The 19549-nt window shown below is 41.2% G+C and overlaps 3 protein-coding genes across 6 annotated transcripts in view; 1 reads left to right on the forward strand and 2 right to left on the reverse strand.

Moving 5' to 3' along the window:
- METTL18 (methyltransferase 18, RPL3 N3(tau)-histidine) lies at positions 1-1679 on the reverse strand. 3 transcript variants are annotated; one of them, XM_058842276.1, is made up of 2 exons: positions 1517-1679; positions 1-1209 (listed from the first exon to the last, which is right to left on the reverse strand). In XM_058842276.1, exon 2 carries the CDS (start codon positions 1082-1084, stop codon positions 29-31), a length of 1056 nt encoding a protein of 351 aa, XP_058698259.1. In that variant the 5' UTR covers positions 1085-1209; positions 1517-1679; the 3' UTR covers positions 1-28. The 3 variants fall into 3 exon arrangements, with proteins under 3 accessions (XP_058698259.1, XP_058698260.1, XP_058698261.1); XM_058842277.1 differs by having other exon boundaries at positions 1-1212; XM_058842278.1 differs by lacking the exon at positions 1517-1679 and adding an exon at positions 1293-1507 and having other exon boundaries at positions 1-1212.
- The window catches only part of FIRRM (FIGNL1 interacting regulator of recombination and mitosis), a 27746-nt gene continuing 9875 nt past the window's right edge, over positions 1679-19549 (forward strand). The window contains exons 1-24 of one of the 2 annotated variants that reach the window (XM_058842273.1): positions 1679-1916; positions 2481-2516; positions 3212-3300; positions 4505-4609; positions 5134-5271; positions 6161-6323; positions 6656-6740; positions 7273-7411; positions 7951-8031; positions 8335-8399; positions 9875-10023; positions 10596-10704; positions 11217-11403; positions 11744-11826; positions 12210-12261; positions 12545-12638; positions 13321-13502; positions 14187-14309; positions 15208-15303; positions 15743-15856; positions 16260-16364; positions 16672-16752; positions 17456-17569; positions 17817-17998. In XM_058842273.1, coding sequence (XP_058698256.1) covers positions 1697-1916; positions 2481-2516; positions 3212-3300; positions 4505-4609; positions 5134-5271; positions 6161-6323; positions 6656-6740; positions 7273-7411; positions 7951-8031; positions 8335-8399; positions 9875-10023; positions 10596-10704; positions 11217-11403; positions 11744-11826; positions 12210-12261; positions 12545-12638; positions 13321-13502; positions 14187-14309; positions 15208-15303; positions 15743-15856; positions 16260-16364; positions 16672-16752; positions 17456-17569; positions 17817-17998 — 2792 coding nt within the window. In that variant the 5' untranslated portion in view covers positions 1679-1696. Of the gene's footprint in view, positions 1917-2476; positions 2517-3211; positions 3301-4504; positions 4610-5133; positions 5272-6160; positions 6324-6655; positions 6741-7272; positions 7412-7950; positions 8032-8334; positions 8400-9874; positions 10024-10595; positions 10705-11216; positions 11404-11743; positions 11827-12209; positions 12262-12544; positions 12639-13320; positions 13503-14186; positions 14310-15207; positions 15304-15742; positions 15857-16259; positions 16365-16671; positions 16753-17455; positions 17570-17816; positions 18354-19549 lie in introns of those variants that run through there. The other variant, XM_058842274.1, reaches the window with a different exon arrangement.
- SCYL3 (SCY1 like pseudokinase 3) overlaps positions 18463-19549 on the reverse strand; it is a 15245-nt gene continuing 14158 nt past the window's right edge. The window contains exon 14 of the mRNA XM_058842275.1: positions 18463-19175. Within this exon, the coding sequence (XP_058698258.1) occupies positions 19113-19175 (63 nt within the window). The 3' untranslated portion in view covers positions 18463-19112. The remainder of the gene's footprint in view (positions 19176-19549) is intronic.

Below are 19549 nucleotides of genomic sequence, written 5' to 3' on the forward strand. Positions count from 1 at the left end.
TTATTTTTGGAAGATCAGGAGTTTAATTTTAACAGCAATTTTTAAAGGCAATTTCCATAATGCATCGCTGCAGACCCTGATCAATTGTTTTAACCATAGTGGTCCTAAACACGTTTTTCTCTTCAATGAATTTCTCAAAGAGATAGATCCCACCACCAACTCCAAAATAATGCACTTTGCTTGCCAAATACACATGGCCATTTCTGTCCAAGAGCTGAGCCAGTGTATCATGCAGAGCACTGTAGTAGTCAGGATTATAGATGGTCTCAGAGGTGAGAATTATATCGTACTTTGAGCAGGGTTTGTTGCTGTTTAACAGGAGCTGGCTGACTTGAGACCACTCTCCAGAAAAAAATCTGCATCTGTTGAGCACATCAGGTGAGCCCTCTGCCTTCCTGGGCCTCTTTGAAGGAGGCTTGCTGGCTTTTCCATCCTTCCCACTGCCCATCATCCTCCTGCCTTCACTGATGCAGTTGGCCACCACATTGGGCAAGGTTATTTCATCAATCACTGTGCTGTTGTAGTCCTGAAAATGGACTTGGGCAGCCTCACCCTGTAAAGCAACAATTCCCAGCAATCCAGCCCCACAGCCAAGATCCAATACAGTCTTGTTGGTAAATTTTATTTCGGCCTCAGAAAAGTAATCCACGAGATCAAAGGTGCATTCCCAGATTTTCAGCCCTCCTTCATAGACTCCTGGGATGAGATCAGAGTGAGAAGAAACACTTTTGGAAACGATGCCTTCTCTGTCAGCATCACCTGAACACGTCATTTCCACTTCAGACAGCTTTACGTAAGAAAAATCCAATACTGTTTCCATGACTTTATTTTCCAATACTTTGTTGAGATCTTCAGGAATGCTGTGCTCCTTGGCAGCTTTCACACAGAGTTTTTTCTTTGAAGCTGCCTCATCCCCGTGCTTAGCAGCAGCCAGCTTCAGGCTGGAGTCTGACGCAGGATCAGCAATTTCCCTGCTCTTTCCTCTGGATTCCTGCTTGTTCTTTGGAGAGCACAGCAGTAAGAACTGAGCATCTGCCTCACTGTTCTCGTTTTCATCAACAGCAAAATTAAACTGAAAATCCATTTTCAGGAATAACAGTTTTTAAAAAAGCTTAATTTATTGCAGCCAGCTTTTATGTAGGTATTGTTGCAGGGCAGAGTATTTTGCTGGTGCAGTATCAGATGTCTTGCCAAGAGCCAGGTGAATTGCTGCTGAAAAAAAGAGTAAATAATTTTATATATCATTAATATCAGCAGAAACCGTCTAATTGTAGCATCCTGATTTTCATTACCAGGCTCCCCCGGGAAGTCGTGGAGTCTCCCTCTCGAAACGTTCCAAATCCACCGGGACGCGTCGCTGTCACCAGCTCTGGGTGACGCTGCCTTGGCAGAGGGGTTGGACCGGATGATCTCCAGAGCTCCCTTCCAACCCTAACTATTCTGTAATTTTAAAAACCCGCTCTCTAGCCGCTTAAGTTTATTAAAACACAGCGTCACCCGTGCCCATCTCACATACCACAGGTACAGGCAAGGGAATCAGGACAGCTGCCAACTCCGCTAAAACTCCCATTTCAGCCTCTGCGTTTCAAGGGGCGCAAGCCCAGCGCAGAGCTGCGGCGCAGGCCGGGTGAGGAGCTCCGGGAGCGTTTTCCATCCCGTTTTCCCTGCCCCGTAGCCGCGGCTGCCGCTCCGGGCCATGCTCCGCTTCTCTCCCACGTGGAGCCGCTTCCGCTTCCTCGGGCGCGGGGCCTTGTGGGAGCGCGGGGCGCCTTTCCCGCCACTGCCCCGCGCTGAGGGGAGGGAGCGCGGCCGCCGCCATGTCCCAGGCAGACCCCGAGCTGCTCCTGCGGGAGCTGGGCGGCTGGGACTGCGAGCTGTGCCGCCGGGAGCTGCCCGCCGTGCTGCCCCGGCTGCTTATATCCTTCCCAGCAGGGCTTTTGGGTGGCTGCGGGAAAGGCACAGGAGTGGTGGTGGTGGTGGTGGTGGGGGTGTGTGTGCATCCTTCAGAGTTCCGCGGTTCAAGCAGCTGCGCGTGAGGGAGGGCGGTGGGACCTTTGTGAGGGGCTGGGAGTTTTGCTGGAGACGGGTACTGCCTTTCTCTGGAATAAAAGATTCATAGAACCTAGAAAATCTCGTGTGGTTCATTTAGCACTGTAGGTAACTCCCCGACACACCTCTTCTCCCCCCTCCCACCAGAAAAAAACAAAAGAAACAAAACCCCCTAAAAAAACCCCAAACCACAGACCACCAAAAAAACCAGCCCCCAAAAAACAACAAAAAAAAACCCTCAAGACTTACTCTCTAATACATTTTGGAAATATTTTATTGATCCCGTGGTGCTCTTGAGTTGGTTATGGAGCATCCCCACCAATTTCATGCGTACATGGGACAGTGCTAGAAGTCACTGTGGCTTCTGCAGGTGCTTTAAAGATAGCCTTTATAGCAGAACAAGTTTGATTTTCTTTAACGTTTTTACTCAATGTATCAAGAGTCTGAAGACTGGACTGAGCATATTCGTAAGTAATGGCTAGGAAGTGCCTCTTCCTGTGGAGCCCTGTATTGCAATTGCATTAAAATCACTGCAGCGCTTAAAATACTTCTGCTACAAGTTTTCAGAGTCTTCAGCAATCCTGCTGGATCTTGCACACTCCACTAACTGTTGAATAAATTTTATAAATGTCCCTAGAGAAACTCTACATCTAAGGCTGTTTTTTCCTTTCTGCTACTTCTGATCTTTAAATACACGAAAAAAGGGTGGTTTCTAGCTGATGTTTTATTGTCTTTTGGCCTGTTACCTTCCAGGTGACAAAGGTGATAGTTAAAAGAAAATGAGGCTCATATGTAACTGTTTATGAGTGTTGCTAAAACTCACTGTTACATTGCATATTATGTTGCATGATAAAACGTGCAACTGTTTGCAGTTTGGAATGTGGCAAATACTAGATCTGTATGCTGGCAGTTGTGCTTAGCCTTCAACTAAGTTTAGTCAGGTGTGCTGCTATTTTTGGTGGGTTTGTGCATTTTGGGGCTGCTACTTGATTTTTCAGATAATGTATGTGTGTTTTCATGCATTTCAGATATGGTAAATGCTCTGTTGTCTCTCTCAAATTCAAGTACCTGATCTGTTTTTGCTTTCTGCAGTTCTTTGTTTCCTCTGGTAGGTTGCTGTATATTTCTGAGAATTGCACACTGTAAATGTTTTTTTTTGCAGGTATTTTGAGGATCTTGACTAAAATGTTTTTGCCACATATCAGCCTTGAAGATGTGGAACAAATTTTTTTCTCAAAAGTATTACCTAAGGTAGGAATGTTTTAGTTAACTGTGGAATTGTGAGTCAGTCCAGTGTTAGAACCTGCTTAGATTGCAGTGATTCTTCTTTTGGGGTTGCAAAATACCTATAGGATACAAAAATTGGAATTGTAATTTTACCCTTTAAGAGTTTTCAGTGTTGTGTTGAATTGTTTCTGTGATTTTTCTCATTCTTTACAGTAGGGAGAGAATAAAATATACAATGCTCTGCTTTCTATATTCAGCAATAGACTTTTATTTCTTTCTGAGATTGGGCTTTTTATAAAATAACCAAAGTGGAGAATTTTTAAGTGAGGGAGTTTCTCAGGACAAGTAAACTGAAGAGCTCAACTCTCCCATATCATGAATAAATGTGAAATTTTTGAATTAATACAGTGAATAAAGTTTTAGACCATACTGACCTCACACATTTTCTTTTTTGATTAAATGATGGAGAATTTTGTGCCATGGTTGTATTAAAATCAGTGCTTGCATTTTAAGTGAAGCGGTGCCAAATTACCAATTTAAGTTTCTGACCTCAGCTTGTCCATTTTAAGAAGCCAGTAAAAATGCCCACTTGATTTCCCTTTCTCTTATTTTATCTCAAGCAACAAATTTTTTGGGGATTACAAGAAAATTGTCTCATAAGAGGCATATCCTGAAAAAGGATCACTGTACCACTGTTTATCCTGCATGTGCCCAGAAGCACCTCAGCCTTTGCAGTCTCAGCAGGAACACTCATCAGACATCCAAAAACCTCATCTGAAGTAGAAATAGATGTTATTTGTACCTCACAGGCTTATTTTTTCTTAATGTATTCAGAATGTTAATAATCATTCTCAACAAATATTTTTTCTGAGACAAAATGAAAACCTTTTTTAAATTATGTGGTTTTAACTAAGTAAAAAATCTTCGGTAGAATGAGGTTTCGAGCAAATTTCAAGCAAATTAGCTGTGAAACTTGTTTTAGCAACAGATCTTAGAAAAAATAACAGCCACAATATCTTCTGTCTATTTTATATATATATATATATATTTAAGTGGTTTTTTGCTTCTTGTTATATCATGCTTTATGACTCAAATGCTGGAAAGTGTTTTCTGCTGTGAGTTCTCTCTGTGCCTCCATGCCAAGGAATCAAGCAGGTGTAGAATGGTGTTTTTATTTGCACGTGTACCTTTGTAAGTAAAATGTTTCAGTTTTGCTGTGTTCTGCCAGACTCTACAGTTCTTTGATAACCTGATGTGTGAATTATCCAGCAAGGCCAAAGGACTGACCAGCCAGAGTACAGAATTGTGCAGCACTGTAAGGAATCTGCTACAGGCAAGTCCCGTCACATAAGCTGTCAAAATAATGTTTACATCACTCTTTGCTTTTACCTAAACTACTAAAAGGTTTTTTAAAATGTTTTTGCCAGTTACTGATGGTTTAAATGTAATTTAATCTACCTTCATAGCTGAAGTTCAGTTAACATGATTTGATTAGATTTAGCATGTGATGCTAATAATAATTTTAAAAATCATCTCAAATTCTGCTCCAAGTCCCTCCTCCAGATGGAATGTGACTCCCCATATTTAAAGAGTGTACCTGGCACCTGTTTATACAGTCACTTCTGAATTTTAACAGTTTTTTAAATTGGGAACAATAGTAAAAGAAATAAGGAATTTTCACAGAGGATATGGTATCAGAGAAAAACTCTGGAGCTTCATTCATCTTTAACAAACTACTTATTTATGCAAATAGCTGTGAACTTTAAATGCCATAAAAATCCAGGTGTATTTCAGCTAGGAACAGATTCTTTTGGAGGTATTTCAGGAGTGACTGATGTTGTTGTCTCCTGCTCTCAGACCGTGGTGCAGCTGCTGGAGACGCTGACGGGCTGCGTGCGCTACCTGTGCTCGGTGCAGGAGCTGTCCCTGCAGAGCATCCGCTCCCTCCCTTTCTCCGTCCTCTGTGTGGTAAAGAGCACCTTCACACACTGCAAGGTAGGGCTCTGCTGCCAGCTCAAAAATCCTTGTGCTCCTTGGCTTTTGGGAAACACTTTAGAAGAAGATCTTATTTTGAAATGATACTGTTGTTGACATCTTATTCTTTTAACTTTAGTTGCTACGTCACTTTCATAACGCACTCAATGCACAAATACAAAGATGACTTTTCAGCTGTCTGCCCTGCTGGTGAGAGGCTCAGACTGGGCTATTTCCATCCTTTTCATCAGTGTTAACTGAATATTCTGCTCATGAGCAAAGTGCTCTGAGGGATCTGTGCAGTCCTGATGGCTACAGTGTTTACAGAGCTACAAATGGCAAATTCCAAAGTGGATTGAAAGGAGGTTTATGTTGGTTACAGTGAGCAGTGTGTATCAGTTTCAGATATGGATTGGTCTGGGTTTTCCGGTGCAACAGCAGTTCCCTCTAAGCATTGAAAATAAAACAAGATTATCACAAGGATGTACTAACTTCTGGTTGCCTTTCATTTTCACTTTTAATATTTCTTTCTTATGGGAACATTTACATTAGTTTTCCACGTCAGGACTCAAACTCAGGTGCCGTATCTTTATCTAGTAATTCTAATTGGAAAGTTTTTGGAATGCTACTTCCTTTGCTGCTGACATTGTCCTGTTTGGTTCAGAAATACCATCTTAAGGGCTGATCCAGAGCCCCCTAAACTCACAAGAGCCAGCCAGACCTCCTTAGTTTCCCATGAGCTGCAGCTGCACACAGTTGATATTGAGTGCTCAGGGGCTGTGTATTGAGTTAAAATAGCTACATCTATGCCTTGTTCTTATTTCCAGAGAAATGTATGGTGTTTTCTGCATGTGAAAAATCAGGCTGTGAGTCCTGAGCTCTTTCACAAACCCCTTCCTCCCCGTTTCAGGACAGTGAATCACTGTACTATGGGCACCTGCACTTAATTTCTGACCTCCTACAATCCATGTTCAAGGAAACTTACTCCCTGCAGAAACAGCTGATGGAACTGGTTGATCTGATTTCCATAGGCTCTGCTTCCACTGAAGATGAGATCACTTATATGGTGTCAGGTATACATGGATTTGATACTTTTTTACTCTTGTTCAGTCTTTTTTTTTTCCATGGAGAGCATGTTTGAAGTTTTAAAACTGGTTCCTGAGTGTGCTCAGTTCCTGCTGTCCTGACCAGCTTTTCAGAAAGCAGCATTTTGAGCTCAAAATATTTCCATTTTTCTTCCTCTGTGGGAATGTTGTGTAGGTTTGTAGGAAAGGGGCAGCACCTAAACACTGAGCCATTTTCCCAATTCATGTCAATGTGCTGGTATTCTCTCACAATTGTCTTGGCATTGCTGTGAGCTCATAAATCTGATTTAACTCTGTTGCTGCTCCTGTTATTTCCTTAGTAATCCACACTGTGCTGGAGATCTGCTCTGTCATTTCCAATATGGACCACGCTCTTCATGCCAATACATGGAAGTTTATAATCAAGTATGTAGCTCAACTCTTTGGGTTTTATTGTGGTGTAATTTTAAATAATGAATGTCTCCATTGCTTTGTGCTCAGAATTTCTAATGAAATTAAAATGACAGAATTCAATGTAGCTATTTAGTAAGGAAATTTAGAAGTTTAGCTAGGAGGTAATATTAAAGCACTGCCAGTGAAAGTAGGTAGGAATTGGTATGAAAAGTAATAGAAACATAATTTTCTGTATTGCAGTGCAGAAGAAAATTTGCAACACTGTTGTCTGATTGATGAACATTAAGAGGTCTGACCTGCAATTCTGTAGGCATTTTTGGCTTGAGTTGGCTGTCTTGTGATTCCATCCTGCCTCTCCCCTGGCTTTCAGTCATGGCCATGGAGAGGGTTGTTCTGAGTTTCTGCTTTCAGTGCTCATGGATATTGCACCAATCACTGCTGTATAAAAGGCTAAACAGAAGAATTAGTTATTTGGATTTGTAAGATCTCATTGCATGATTGTTTTACTGACAATTAAATACCTGATTATATTCCTGCCTTTCAGACAAAGCCTGAAGCATCACTCCCTGCTGCAGTGCCACCTGAAGCACAGTGACATCCTTGGTGGCCTGTGCAAGGACACTCTTCTTTCTTTTGACTCCTGTTTGCAGCTGGCTGAGCAAATGAAGGTGTCAGAGATACAGGTGTGTTAAAAAGCTCCCAAAGCTGCCAGTGAACTTGAACAGGAGAAATTCTTTGTGCTGTATTACTGCTTGGAGGAATTCGGTTTGCGTTTTCTTTATTTCTTGTGGTAGAAAGAAGACCTTTGAAACAACATGAAAATGAGGCCCCCAGCTTTGTGTAGATTGAGGATGTTTTAATGAGACACTAGGTTATCAGCATACTATATGAAATTATTATACTTTATGATAATTTCATAAGCATACTTATAATGATAATATTATAAGATAATTTCAGCATACTATATGAAATAAATCAGCATACTATGAGATTTTTTTTTTTTATTTCCTAAACTGATAGTATCCCAAGGTCAATCAAATCTTTAATATTGCTCTGAAAATGTTGAAGCATACATACTGAATATTTTTAAAGTTTTCCCCCCTTAGCTTCAGAGTCTGTAGAGAATCAAATATGAAATAGCTTTTGAGCACTGTTAGCAATCTAACTTCCTATTTTATTGTATTATTCTGTATTAACTTTTAGAACTGCTTCTTTTGGACAGGAGGACACTGACTTGAGGCTGTTCCAGAAGACAGTGAAACTGTGCAGGTTCTTTGCTAACTCCCTTGTACACTACACCAAGGTAGGTTTTAAAACTTCAATTCTATGTTAGTATTAAATTTAAGCCTCTGGTCTGCAAATGGAATAATTTTGTACTGCTGTCCCATATGAGCAGTATAATTAACATCCATACATAACTTGCTTTTGTTCTTCCACCAGTAAATACTCACAAACCTGTGCAGGGTTACTGCTGGGATTTCCCAGAAAAATAAACTGCAACAGGTTGTTTCATGCAGTGGCACTGAGCAGTTGGTTGAGAGTAATTAGTGTAAGTAATCATGGATTTTATTTTAAAAGTATCACTCAAAATTGATGACTTTTGCAGGAATTTCTTGCCTGCTTCTCTGATTCCTGTTCTCAGTTACATCAGCTCTTTCTTCAGATATACAGGTATGTGAATATACATATTACAAATTATTGATTAATATGCATTACAAATTACATTACATAAATTACATTAATTCATATACATTACAAATAATTGACTATTGATAGTATCTTAATAACATTTCCATATTGCATTCTTAAATTGCAAATATTTTGAGATGTAAAAATGCAATTCTCATTCCAGAGTTGTTGCCATCTTTTTTCATGTACAGAAAGCTAAAATATTTGTTAATAAATTGAGTTAGTGTTTTATAGTTACTTTAGCCCCATTCTTGATCAATACTGTGCATGTCCCATAATGACAAATTATTAATTTCGTTGCAACTATTTATGGCAAGATTTTTTTTAACAAATTATGTGTAGGATATGCAGAAAAAAAAATTCTTCAATTAAATGCAGGTGTCAGCAGTGCCTTTTGACAGATTGTTTCTACTTTAAGATAAAGTTTGGAAAAATTTGTCCTGGAGAACAAGGGGATTAGAAACAGAGTGTCCTGAAATTTTTCATAACTTTACTGTTGTGTTAAAAATCTTGTGGAATCTCACAGAAGGGCTCTGTTTCTCCTGGAAGCAGATGCTCTTTTAATGCTACACTTATAAATGTCTGCAAGTGGTTTATCACTTTCCTTTCAAAAAGTTTGGAGTTTCTGCAGTGGTGGGGAAGCATAAGAGAACCCAGACTTTATACTAATAATTCTTTATATTGTGAAATCACAGGTCTGATTATAGCCCTTTGTTGGAATTCAAACCAGGTTCTGTGGTGAGATGTGCACCTGAGTTCACTGCATGTTCCACTGCAAGATTGGATGGATATTTTTTTATGAGTTTCTTCTTCTAATTTTACTCACCTTGTAGGTTTTTCTCAGGTGGAAGGTTGTAAAATTTTATTCACTCCGGGAAACTGAGCGGGATTTTTGAGTAGGAAAGTAGTGTTTTTACAGTTCACTTTATAATCTGCAAGAGTTTTTCATTTCAGGATCTCTTGCTTTATTCTCATATTGATTATTTTTTCTTTTAGTGCCCAAGGTGTTGTTTTTCTTCTTCAGAGAAATTATGATACCCTTTTAGAGTCATGTGTTAAGTTAGTGCTGTGATATTTATAGCTGTCAAATTGTGTATAAAGGCATTTTCTTGGCTTTTCCCTTTCACTTGACTCTTTGTGATTTGATATGTTTCTTCTGAGAGATATTATGTATTTTACACGCATTTTCTGTGAGCTTGTAAGGTTTTCTTTAAATGTTTAGTAAAATATTGGATTGTGATGCCTATTTTAAAGGCTGAATGCAGAGCTGTAACTCTTGGGATATAACAGATACTCTAAAGCAGGGAGCCTTTTCTATCTTTTATTTCACAGGAACAAGGAAATAATGAATTTGCCTTTTTGTAGTTCTTTTGGAGAAAAGTAGTGTAGCTGAAAATGCTACTGAGAATATTTAACTTCTTTTTTTTCTTCTTTTTTTTTCTCCCATTCCCCGTCAGCAAATTTCCTCCCAGTCTTTATGCTCCAGAGATCTTTGAAGTTCATCAAGATGAAATATCCCAGGTTTTTCTTGTTGCTCTGGACCCTCTCATCACCCAGCTCCTTCCCTTTAGTCCTTTCATGGAACAAGTGTTAAGTGAAAATTTAGGTAGGTTGAAAGTACAGCTCCCAGTGCTGTCTGAGGGATCAGCATTGACATTTTGACTTTCTGGACCATAATATTCTGTACTCATTTGCTTGTCTCTGATTCTTCTGTAAGTACTGTGATAGAGCTGATTGCCTGCTAACTTGGATGTATTTTATAACAGATAGTTTATGCTGTTGCTGAATTGATCTTTTCCAAAGTACTAATGGTAACTGCACTCTTAATCTGGTTAACATAAATCCTGTCAATTCTGCTCTTTTGCATAATTTCAATCCCCATTTGCCACAAACTTTCAAAGTTAGATGTTTTTTTTCTGCTGTTCTGTTGGTAGGGGAAGACAGCTTTTTTTTCCCTAACGTAAATATTTTCTGTGAAAATATAGAATGTCTTTAAACTGGGAAAATGTCAGCTTTTTGTTTCAACAAGCCCTTCTCCTTGATTTCTCCCCTGACCAGCATCTCACAATTCTGAGACAGCTCATCAATTTGCTTCTACAGATGCTTAAGAGCCAGTTTACACACACAGTAAATATATCCAGGCAACTTGCTTCACATTTGAAACCCAAACTTCTGCAGGTCTCCCTCCTGAGCAGCAGCTGCCCCAGTGTCTCCTCCTGCTTACCATAATGGACAAGCTGTCCTCTCAGCCTGAAGAAGTGCAAACCCTCTGGAACACAGGAAAAAGGTAGTAAAAAGGTTTTTGTTGTAGTTCTTCACCACAGCAGTTGTTCCATACAGGCAAACAAAGGGGCTCAGCTGCTGGAGTTGCTTTTTGCAACTGAACTTTTAAAATTGACACTGTGGATTTTCATCTTTATGCCAAGACTAACAGGATCTGATGTTCATTGCCTCAGGAGTGAAGGATATAAGACAGTGATGTCTTTGTTTTTTCAAGGAAGGAGTGGTATTTAGAGTAGTTGTAGGGTAGGAATAAGGCTATGGATGTAATTTGTTGATTTACTAAGTGAAAATCTCACACTTTTATGCCTGAGCCCTCTACTAATCACCTGAATTGGTGAAAGAGGAAGGCAGTCAGGAGCATAAATCTGGTGTAAAAGCATTAAAGTTATTGCCATCTTTTCTGGCTGAAGACAAAGATTTTGTAATACCAATGTTGCTTGCAGAATTTGGGACTTACATATCTCTAACCAAAGTACTTTTTCTCTCCTTTTTGTTGTTTTTTTTTTTTTTTTGCAGCCTGTCCTTGTTTTCAGCTCTCTTTCTCAGTTTCCAGCAATGTTGTGGGGAGCTTTCTCTCCCTGTCTGTTTGCCACAGGTGGTCAGTAGTGGACAGCCAGCAGTTCCCATCACCCTCTATCACTATGTCTGTGTCCACCTGTGCTCCTTCATTGCTTCCACACTCCCATCACATTTCCCTCAGCTGGTAAGACTGGGTTTTGCAATTCTTCAGCTGTCGTGATGCATAGGTGTGCTACTTGAAAAGAATGGGTTCTTTCTAATGCTGTGGCTCTCAAAAGATTCTCAGAGAGAGCATCTCAAAGATGGTTTTGTAGAAATCAGTTGTGACACAGTTGCATGGCTGGAGTTCAGTAACACAGCAAATGTCACTTGTGGGGAACGGGGAAAATAAAGTTCTTGAGGACCTCAGTGGCCTTGACAATTTTTATTCTATTTCAGAGCAGGGAAGATCAAGTTGTTACGAAAATTTAGTGCTTTCTTTTCTGTGGTATTCAGATTGTGCTGATTTTCCCATTTCTCCTCAGGAGCGTGCCCTGCTGGATGCTGTGCTGGGTTCCAGCATGATCACATCTCTGCTAGCAATGGACTCGTGGTGCTTCCTTGCCCGGTAAGATGCTCCTAGCACAGGTCAAGCAGGTTTTCCACAAATCCACTTCATTCTGTTGTTGTACATAATTTGCAGTTTGCTTGAGAAAGATTTTTGTAAGACAGGATTGTCCCAGAATTGGATTATTTTTAGATACAGAATACATTTTGAAAATCAGGAGTAGAAATGGCTTAGCCATTTTTACATTCTGGCAAGCAAGAGGAACATAGCTTCTCTGTTTAATAATTGATTTTTGAAATGATTGTCTCAAGTAAATTGTGTCTCTGCAAGTCAAGTTTAAATATGTTAGAGGAAATGTTAATTTTGCAGACCTGATTTATGATATTTACTCTGTAGAGGAATAAGAAGTACAGATTCACAAGCTGCTGTCTCTCATGTTTCAGGTATGGAACAGCTGAGCTGTGTGCTCACCACATTAATGTGATTGCCCACTTGGTAAGAACCACAGTGATGTTTGCACTTTGGCACCACTTTTAATCTGAGTATACCAGCAAAGATTCAAATGGAGATTGTTTCAGTTCTTCAAATTGGCTTAGTAATTAGCAAAAGCAGTACAGTGAAAATATAAACCAGTAATATACCCTGCTTATTTTATTTACACTGTTACTGCTGTGATCCCACATAGGAACTCTCAGAACATCCTGCAAAGGGTTTGTTTGCTCAGTGGTGATTTTTCCCTCAGTGTAATGAGGTGCATTGCTTTTTTATCCTAATGCAGGTAAAGGCTTGGCCCAGGGACTGCTGCCAGGTGTCTGCCCTGGGTGTGCTGCTGAGGCGAATGCTGTTCCTGATGGCTCCAGAGCATCAGGCAAGTACAGCCCCAGCATCTGCTGCTGTCAGTAGAAGAGATTTGAATCAGTGGCCTGTGTTCAAATATTCCCTTTTAGTTCTGGAGAAGGGACAAGATGTTGAGTGCTCACTTGCTGCTCTTGTTACTGTACTTGTTATTACTTAGTCTGAGTTATTGAGTCACTAAGTTATTACTTACTGTGGATCCCACTTTGTGCAGATGAGCTCTTTAAAACAAGAAAAGCACACTGACCTTTCTAAGAGCTTACTGAGTAGCACTGAAGTCTGTTTTTTGACAAAGTCTGTAAACAGCACATCTTCCCAGATTTGCTGAAACTGTCCTGTCATTGCATCTGTGACTGATGTGAGTGTTCTGGTGACATCATGTGTCAAGAGGAGTGTCCTGTCCTGTCCTGTGTACCCTGGAGGGGTTAAAGCCCTCTCTTCTCCTCACTAGGGCCATTGCTTCCAGCAGCTGGAAGAAGCAGTTGCTTAATCATTGTAATGTCCTGTATGTGACAAGGGAGGTGGCAGTTCCTAAACTTTTCTCATATAAAAAGATGGATTTCATTAAAATACTTTACACAAATTTTTTCACATAATAAATTTGAAGCAAACCAGCAGCGCATTTTGGTTTCTCATCTTTCAGGCTATCAGATTGTTTTCTGGTCTCTTCAGTTTCTATTACCTTTTGTTTCCAGGTAGAATTTGCTCAGAAGTTTCCTCCTGAAGAGGTGGAGAACTTGGCTGTGTGGCAGCACTTGTCCCTGAGAGCCCTGAATCCTGACCTTAGGGCACAAGTAGCATCTCAGCTGTGCTCAGCAGGGCTCACACAGTGCCAGCAGTGGCTGAACAGCAGCCGTGCCTTGGGAGGGCTCCCACCTGTGGTAAGGAGATCTGCTTCTCTTTGGAAAAATAAACTCCAGTTTTTCAAACTACAAGGATTCTGTTGCTGTAACTTCAGTTATATTACTCAGTCTGTTGCACAGCTTTTTTCCATGACTAGCTGGAATGACTATATGCATAAGCAAGAACTCTCATTTTAATGTTTTCTTGTAGCATGCAGCACCTTAGGACCTCTACTGTGCTAGTGGAGGTTCTGTGATTCACTAGTTACTTAGCAGTTGTTTTCTCTCTGGCTGAGCAGGTGTATTTTTCTTCAGAAAAATTCAGAGAATTTCTGATTCATGCTGTACCTTGCCATACAATTCCTCTTCAATTTTAAAGTCATGGCTGGTTTTATGCAGCATTAAATCTGAAAGATGCTCACTGGTCTCTTTGATGAGGGAATGTGAGAAACCAAAGATTTCCACATGAAGTGTCTGCTGCACTTCTCCTGCCAGTGCAGCAAATGACCTGCAGTGTGTGTGAAACTCGCAGGAGTAATGGATGTTTTCCCTGCTCTGTTGTTGGCTGCTCTCCTGCTGGATTAGCTGTTCTGTACAGCTGATGCAGCACACTGGGCTTCTTGCCACCTTGTATCATTTCCGATGTTTCATGTGAGCCTGGGGTTTTGGGTTGGTTTACATGTAGTGTGTTTTGGTGGGTCTTACACATTTTTTTCCTCCTAGAACACCGCCCTTTCTGTCCTGCTGGCTGCCTGCAGTTCTGCTGATGCCACTCTGGAGGCAGAACTTAAGACATCTGTCTTGGCTGTGCTCAGTCAGTTCTGGTCTTTTCTCCAGGCTAAGCAGGTAAGAGAATTTGCTGCTCCAGTGGTGAAAGCACATCTTGGAGAGGCTGGTGTGGTTTCCTTAGCTTGTTGTTACTTATTTGTTTTACTTGGATTGGACTGTTTCAGTAAAGCACAGTGTACCAGTGCTTGCCCATCTGCTCTCAGCTGGTTTATCTGTAGGGCAGGCATGAGCTCTGGGAAGATTGAGTTTCCTGAATGTTCCATATATGGTTCCTTGTTACTCCATCTGTTACTCAGTGTCACATTCAGACTTGCTCAAGGAGAAGCCTGAAACACACGATTTTCCTTCATCCCAGTCACAAATTTGGTTTATTTTAATTATGCATTAGAATGTGAACAAAGCTCAGGGTGATTTGATTAGAGCACAGCCCAGCACATGGTGACACACAGGGAAAATCACCCTCCTCCCAAGGGAGTCAGGCAGTGTCCTTGTGACCATGTACCTGTTCATGGCTACAGCTGCATAAAGGAAAGAAAAAAAGGATTGTCAGGGTTTTCATGCTTCAGATTAAAAAAGGTTTGAGAGTGGGAGTGAAGATGCCCCCCTCAGAGGTCTTTTCCAACTTCAGCCATTCTGTGAGGACATTTGGCAACTGAAAGTGAAAAGAAATAGTTCAGATAACCTTTAGGTGCCTGTTGTAATGGGTGATGGAAGGAGAGGAAGGTTAAGAAATGCTCTTCCAAAAATATAAAAGAAAATGGTCTCATAAAATATGATTACCTAGAAATACTGATATTATTATTTTAATATTTTCTTTGCTGCTTACAATGCAGTGTTTTACAGGTGTGAAGTCAGGGTAACAATTTTGGATGCTACTGCAACTTGACATTCTCTCCTAAGCAGCTATTCCATGACCTAAAATCCAGTGTTGCTGATATCTTGTGCTCTCTTCAAGGTCTCAGATGAGCCATGTCTCCAGAAGACACTGTGTTTATTACTTCACCTTTTGGAATTTTTCATCCAAGCATTAGATGCTCAACTGATGACCCAGGTAAAAATAAAATAAAAAAACCCTAAAACTCCCAACACCACCTTATGAATAATTCACTACATGAAAACTAAATTCTTTGTGATTTGTTGAAATCTCAAATGAGTTATTTCATGGTCTGGCCTTCTTTTATTTCTTCAAGGAAATAATCTTCCTTGATTACTTTCCAGGCCTTTAAACCAAGCACATGGTATTTTGGTTAACACTGCTTTTGAGAATCCTTTCCTTTGTAAGATAATTGAGGTATATGGAAGTGCTATAGAGAGCCTGCTCATTTCTTTCTAAAATGCACCCTGCAGCTTTATCCTGGCCAGTTTTATTTGAGGTGAAGCATACCTTCTTCAGATTTCTAAACTACATGTGTTTGGATTTAAAGATGAGCCTGCACAGTTTTCACCTGCAGTCTGTCTGATGGGGCCTTGCTGGGTTTCATTTCCTGCAGGTATTTGCACTGCAGTCATCCCTGCTCCAGCTGCATCCCCCAGATCATGTCCGTCTGGCAATGGTGGATTTTCTGTCTTCCATGGGAAAGGTGTTTATTCCACAGGAAGCACAGGTAAATGGAATTGTGGCCTTAGTGAAATATCCTTGTCTTTTAATGAAAAGACTTTTATTTAAATACACAGTTAAAGGATTGAGTTCATTAAATACATACAGGAATGCCAGTTGTCTTGGATTAATGGTCTGCAGCAGGTTTATTTTTCATCAAGATGTGCTGAGTGCATGCAAGATGCTTGGAGGTTCAAATGCCAGTCCTTTCTCACTGGTGAGAAGCAATAAGCATTGAGAATAGAATGTCACCGCCCTCACAGTGGTTCTTTAGCCAGACAGAGCAGTAGCACTCTCACATTTCCCAAACCTGTCCCTCAGTCTTAGAGTGATTCTTTAATAATAAATCATGATGGTGAGAAACACACAGGTAACTCTTGGGAACTGATGTCTGTGTGTTGCTGTTGCAGAGGCAGGTTGTGCCCCAGCTGTCCTGTCTCTTTGCCTCTCTGCTGGCTGACCAGACCTGGCTGATTCACCAGCACGCACTGGAGGCATTCACACGTTTTGCAGAGGTGAGTAGAGCACAACTCTGGGTGGAGCCATTTGCTTCTGCTGGCTTCTGTTGTACACAAATTCTGCTGTCTCTGATGCTTGCTGCTCCTCACTGCACAATCTGGATCAGAGTTACAGATGCTATTGCACATTAAAAGTACTGATGGCTGGTGCAGTTGGAAGAGGTTTCAGGACCTGGAAGTGAAGAAGGATTTAGGTACTGGTTGCTTAGATTGGTTGCAAGGAGGGCAGGGACTATCATAGAAACATCAACGTTGTTCCCTTGTTAGCATGAATGTACTGAACAACCAATAACATTTTTGACAGGAAACAAGACATGAAGATGTTGTTCCGTGGTGCCTTAATTCTGAAGAAGCTAAGAACAAAGTTGTTAATTTTCTGGCTAGGGTATGTATATTGTTTAACCATTTTACTGCTGTCTTAGTTGATGCTGTATATCTGCTATCAGGAACAAGCAGCATGGTGCTACACTTGCATTATCTGCATGTCCATTAAATAACTTTAAAATAAACTGGTTGAACTTTTCTGCTTGCTTTAATCAGCAGAGTTAGAAACTGCCATTCCTAGGCACACTGCTCCTCCAGTACTTTCAACTTAAAGCATTTATCCTCCTTAAACAAAAAATACCTACTAAATTGCAGTGTTATTTTTGAAAGAAGTTACCTATTAAAAATTGGATAATTTGGTTTGATTTCCTTCTCCATTTCTCTTGGATACATTTCTGAAGTGTAAGTGAACATATATGAAGCATCTCAGTTGCTTTTGCATATTAGGAGAAATCCTCTTAGGAGCAGGTGGCTGTTGCTGCACAACAGTGCCACTGGGGAAGAGGGGGCAGCTATAACCTGAGGCAGAACTCTCTGGTTGAACAGCTTTTGCCAAGTAGATAATTTACAAAAGCACTGATAGCTAAACCAAACTTGTAGATAACCTCAATCTTTGGTCAGAAGAGTGTGTGAGAAATAATATTCTTTGAACTGCAAATTAAAATCCCTCTCTCTCCCCCTTTTGTTCTGGCCTATAAATTGAGCCTATGAAGGTTGGTGATGCTGCCTGGGTTTAGTTACTTCTCCTGGGGCTTTCTCCCTAGGTAAGGCAGGTGGAAGAGACTAGAGAAGCACGAACAGAACGCCTGAAGCAAGAAAGGATTACCTGGAGTGCACAGGTTTTGAAAGTGGATGGAGAATTGGAGTCAACAGGAGAGGTATGTGTGCTTCTTTAAACTGTTAATTTCTGTCAGTTCTGGGGAATTCTAAGAAGAAAGATCACTTGCACTTCTGGCCCTTAGTATGATATCCTAATGGTCTGCAGTGCCTGCCAGGCAGCAAGAACCCTCACAGGACGAGGGACTTGCAGCTCTGTTCCACCCACGGGGTTTCTTGCATTTGGATGAAGCCTGATCCCTCAAGTACAGCATTAAATTGATGTTTCATGTTTACTTAAATCTGCAGCCTGTGGCCAAAAGAGCCTGTCACCCCCCCTCTGAGGAGCAGTACAAGGCAGCAGTAGGCACGATGGAGGGCGCAGTGGAGGCTGTGAAGCTGCTGCTCCAGAAAGGGTCCCCGCCAAGCTGGCTTGCAGTGAAGCTGGAGGCTCTGCACGCAGCCATAGCCGCCCTCAGGGACAGCTTGCGGTAGGTGCTCCACAGGGCTTGGGGACAATGACCCAGCTCAGCTCCCTGGTGGGAGGGAAGAGGTGCCTTTGTGCCAGGAGTGCTGCAGAAGAAAAAGCTGTGACACGGGGCAGTGCTCTGCAGTACTGCTGGGTCTTGGTTTGTGTGCCAGAACGGACTGAGGGGTGCAGTGCCAGCCTCTCCTGCATAGCCTGATGGAGTTGAGTGGACACTACGGACATCAGAGCTGTGGGTTTGTATATTGCTCGTTCTTCTACGGTGTGGAGATAAACATTTCATGGTGTTGTATTCTTAATAGTGAGAGGTTTAAATCTGTTGTAAAAGTAGTAGTTTTCCTATCATATGCAGGTGCCCAGGAGGTGCTTTTATCTTTATTTTAAAATACACTCAGGAATAACAATTAAAGGCTCTCTACTGTTCTCTGAACATACCTCTGCTGCTGGTTCCACTCCACGCTAGGGTGATCCTTTAAAAATAATCTTTATTGGTTACAGTTAAGAGCAGAAAGAACATGGTGCTTAAGCAGTTTGTGGTGGTTCACTTTACGGTTCCTAGCACCTCTTGTGCCATCCATTGACAGAACTATACAAACAGAAATAAATAAGTTGAATAAACTGTACATTCATCTTAAAATCATCTCTTAGTTGAAAAGTTAGGGCTTTATTTTTTTGGGAAAGAAAAAAAAAAACCCAAACAAGAAAACCGAAGGAAAAAGGCACATTTAACCAAGAAACTCAGTGTGACTTTCATTTATTGTCAGCAGTTTTTCAGGGCAGGGGTGAGTTCTGGATCAATCTCCTACACCACTCTTGGCCTCCAGTAGCACGTCAGCAGCACCACCACCATCACACTGTCCTCTCTCTGGGAGCAGTGGCAGCACCACAGCTGGGCAATATTGCTCAAGTGCAGGCTCACCCCTGCAGCTTTTGGCACAGACTGGGAACGAGCATCCCTGGCAAGAGCTCAGGCCCCACGGGATCTCGTGGCTGTGCAGCAAGTGCCTGCCTTGTGGCAAAAGCAGCGCTGAGGTACTTTATCCATTGTACTGGGGAAGCAGCAACTCCTGTCATAGGATCCAACACGCCATAAATCACCTTGGTCTCATTCAGAACTGTTACCAGTTTGTATCATCTTCCCAGTTCAACTCCTCTTCTTCACCCCAGCCTGTAGCTTCAGCCTAGAATCACATAAAATGATCGAGATTAAGGTATGTGGAATGTACTCGTGTGCTTAGCACAGCCCCAGGAGTCAGGGAGGAGCCTGTGTGGCTTGGGAGGGCAGAGCATTCATCCACAAGGCCAAAAGCTCCAAACTGAAATGTCAGTATTTGCACCTTATGGTCTTAAAGAACTTTAAACTACAAGAGGAATCACCTTAAAGACAAAAGCAGACTTAACAAGGAGTCTTACTTTTTTTTTTTTTTTTTACTGTTTGTATCAAACCCACCTTCCATTAAAAAAGGATGCCATACATTAGATGATTTCTTTCCCCCAGGAAAGAGCTCGTTTTTTTGTTGTATTCTAACACTAAGTTTGATCTCCCACTGACACA

The sequence above is a fragment of the Poecile atricapillus genome, chromosome 7 (genome assembly GCF_030490865.1).
Source record: "Poecile atricapillus isolate bPoeAtr1 chromosome 7, bPoeAtr1.hap1, whole genome shotgun sequence".
NCBI classification, from domain to species: Eukaryota; Metazoa; Chordata; class Aves; order Passeriformes; family Paridae; genus Poecile; species Poecile atricapillus.

Bases quoted from the DNA above. Each gene is read 5' to 3' on its own strand.
- METTL18 (XM_058842276.1), bottom strand. From the start codon at position 1,084: ATGGATTTTCAGTTTAATTTTGCTGTTGATGAAAACGAGAACAGTGAG.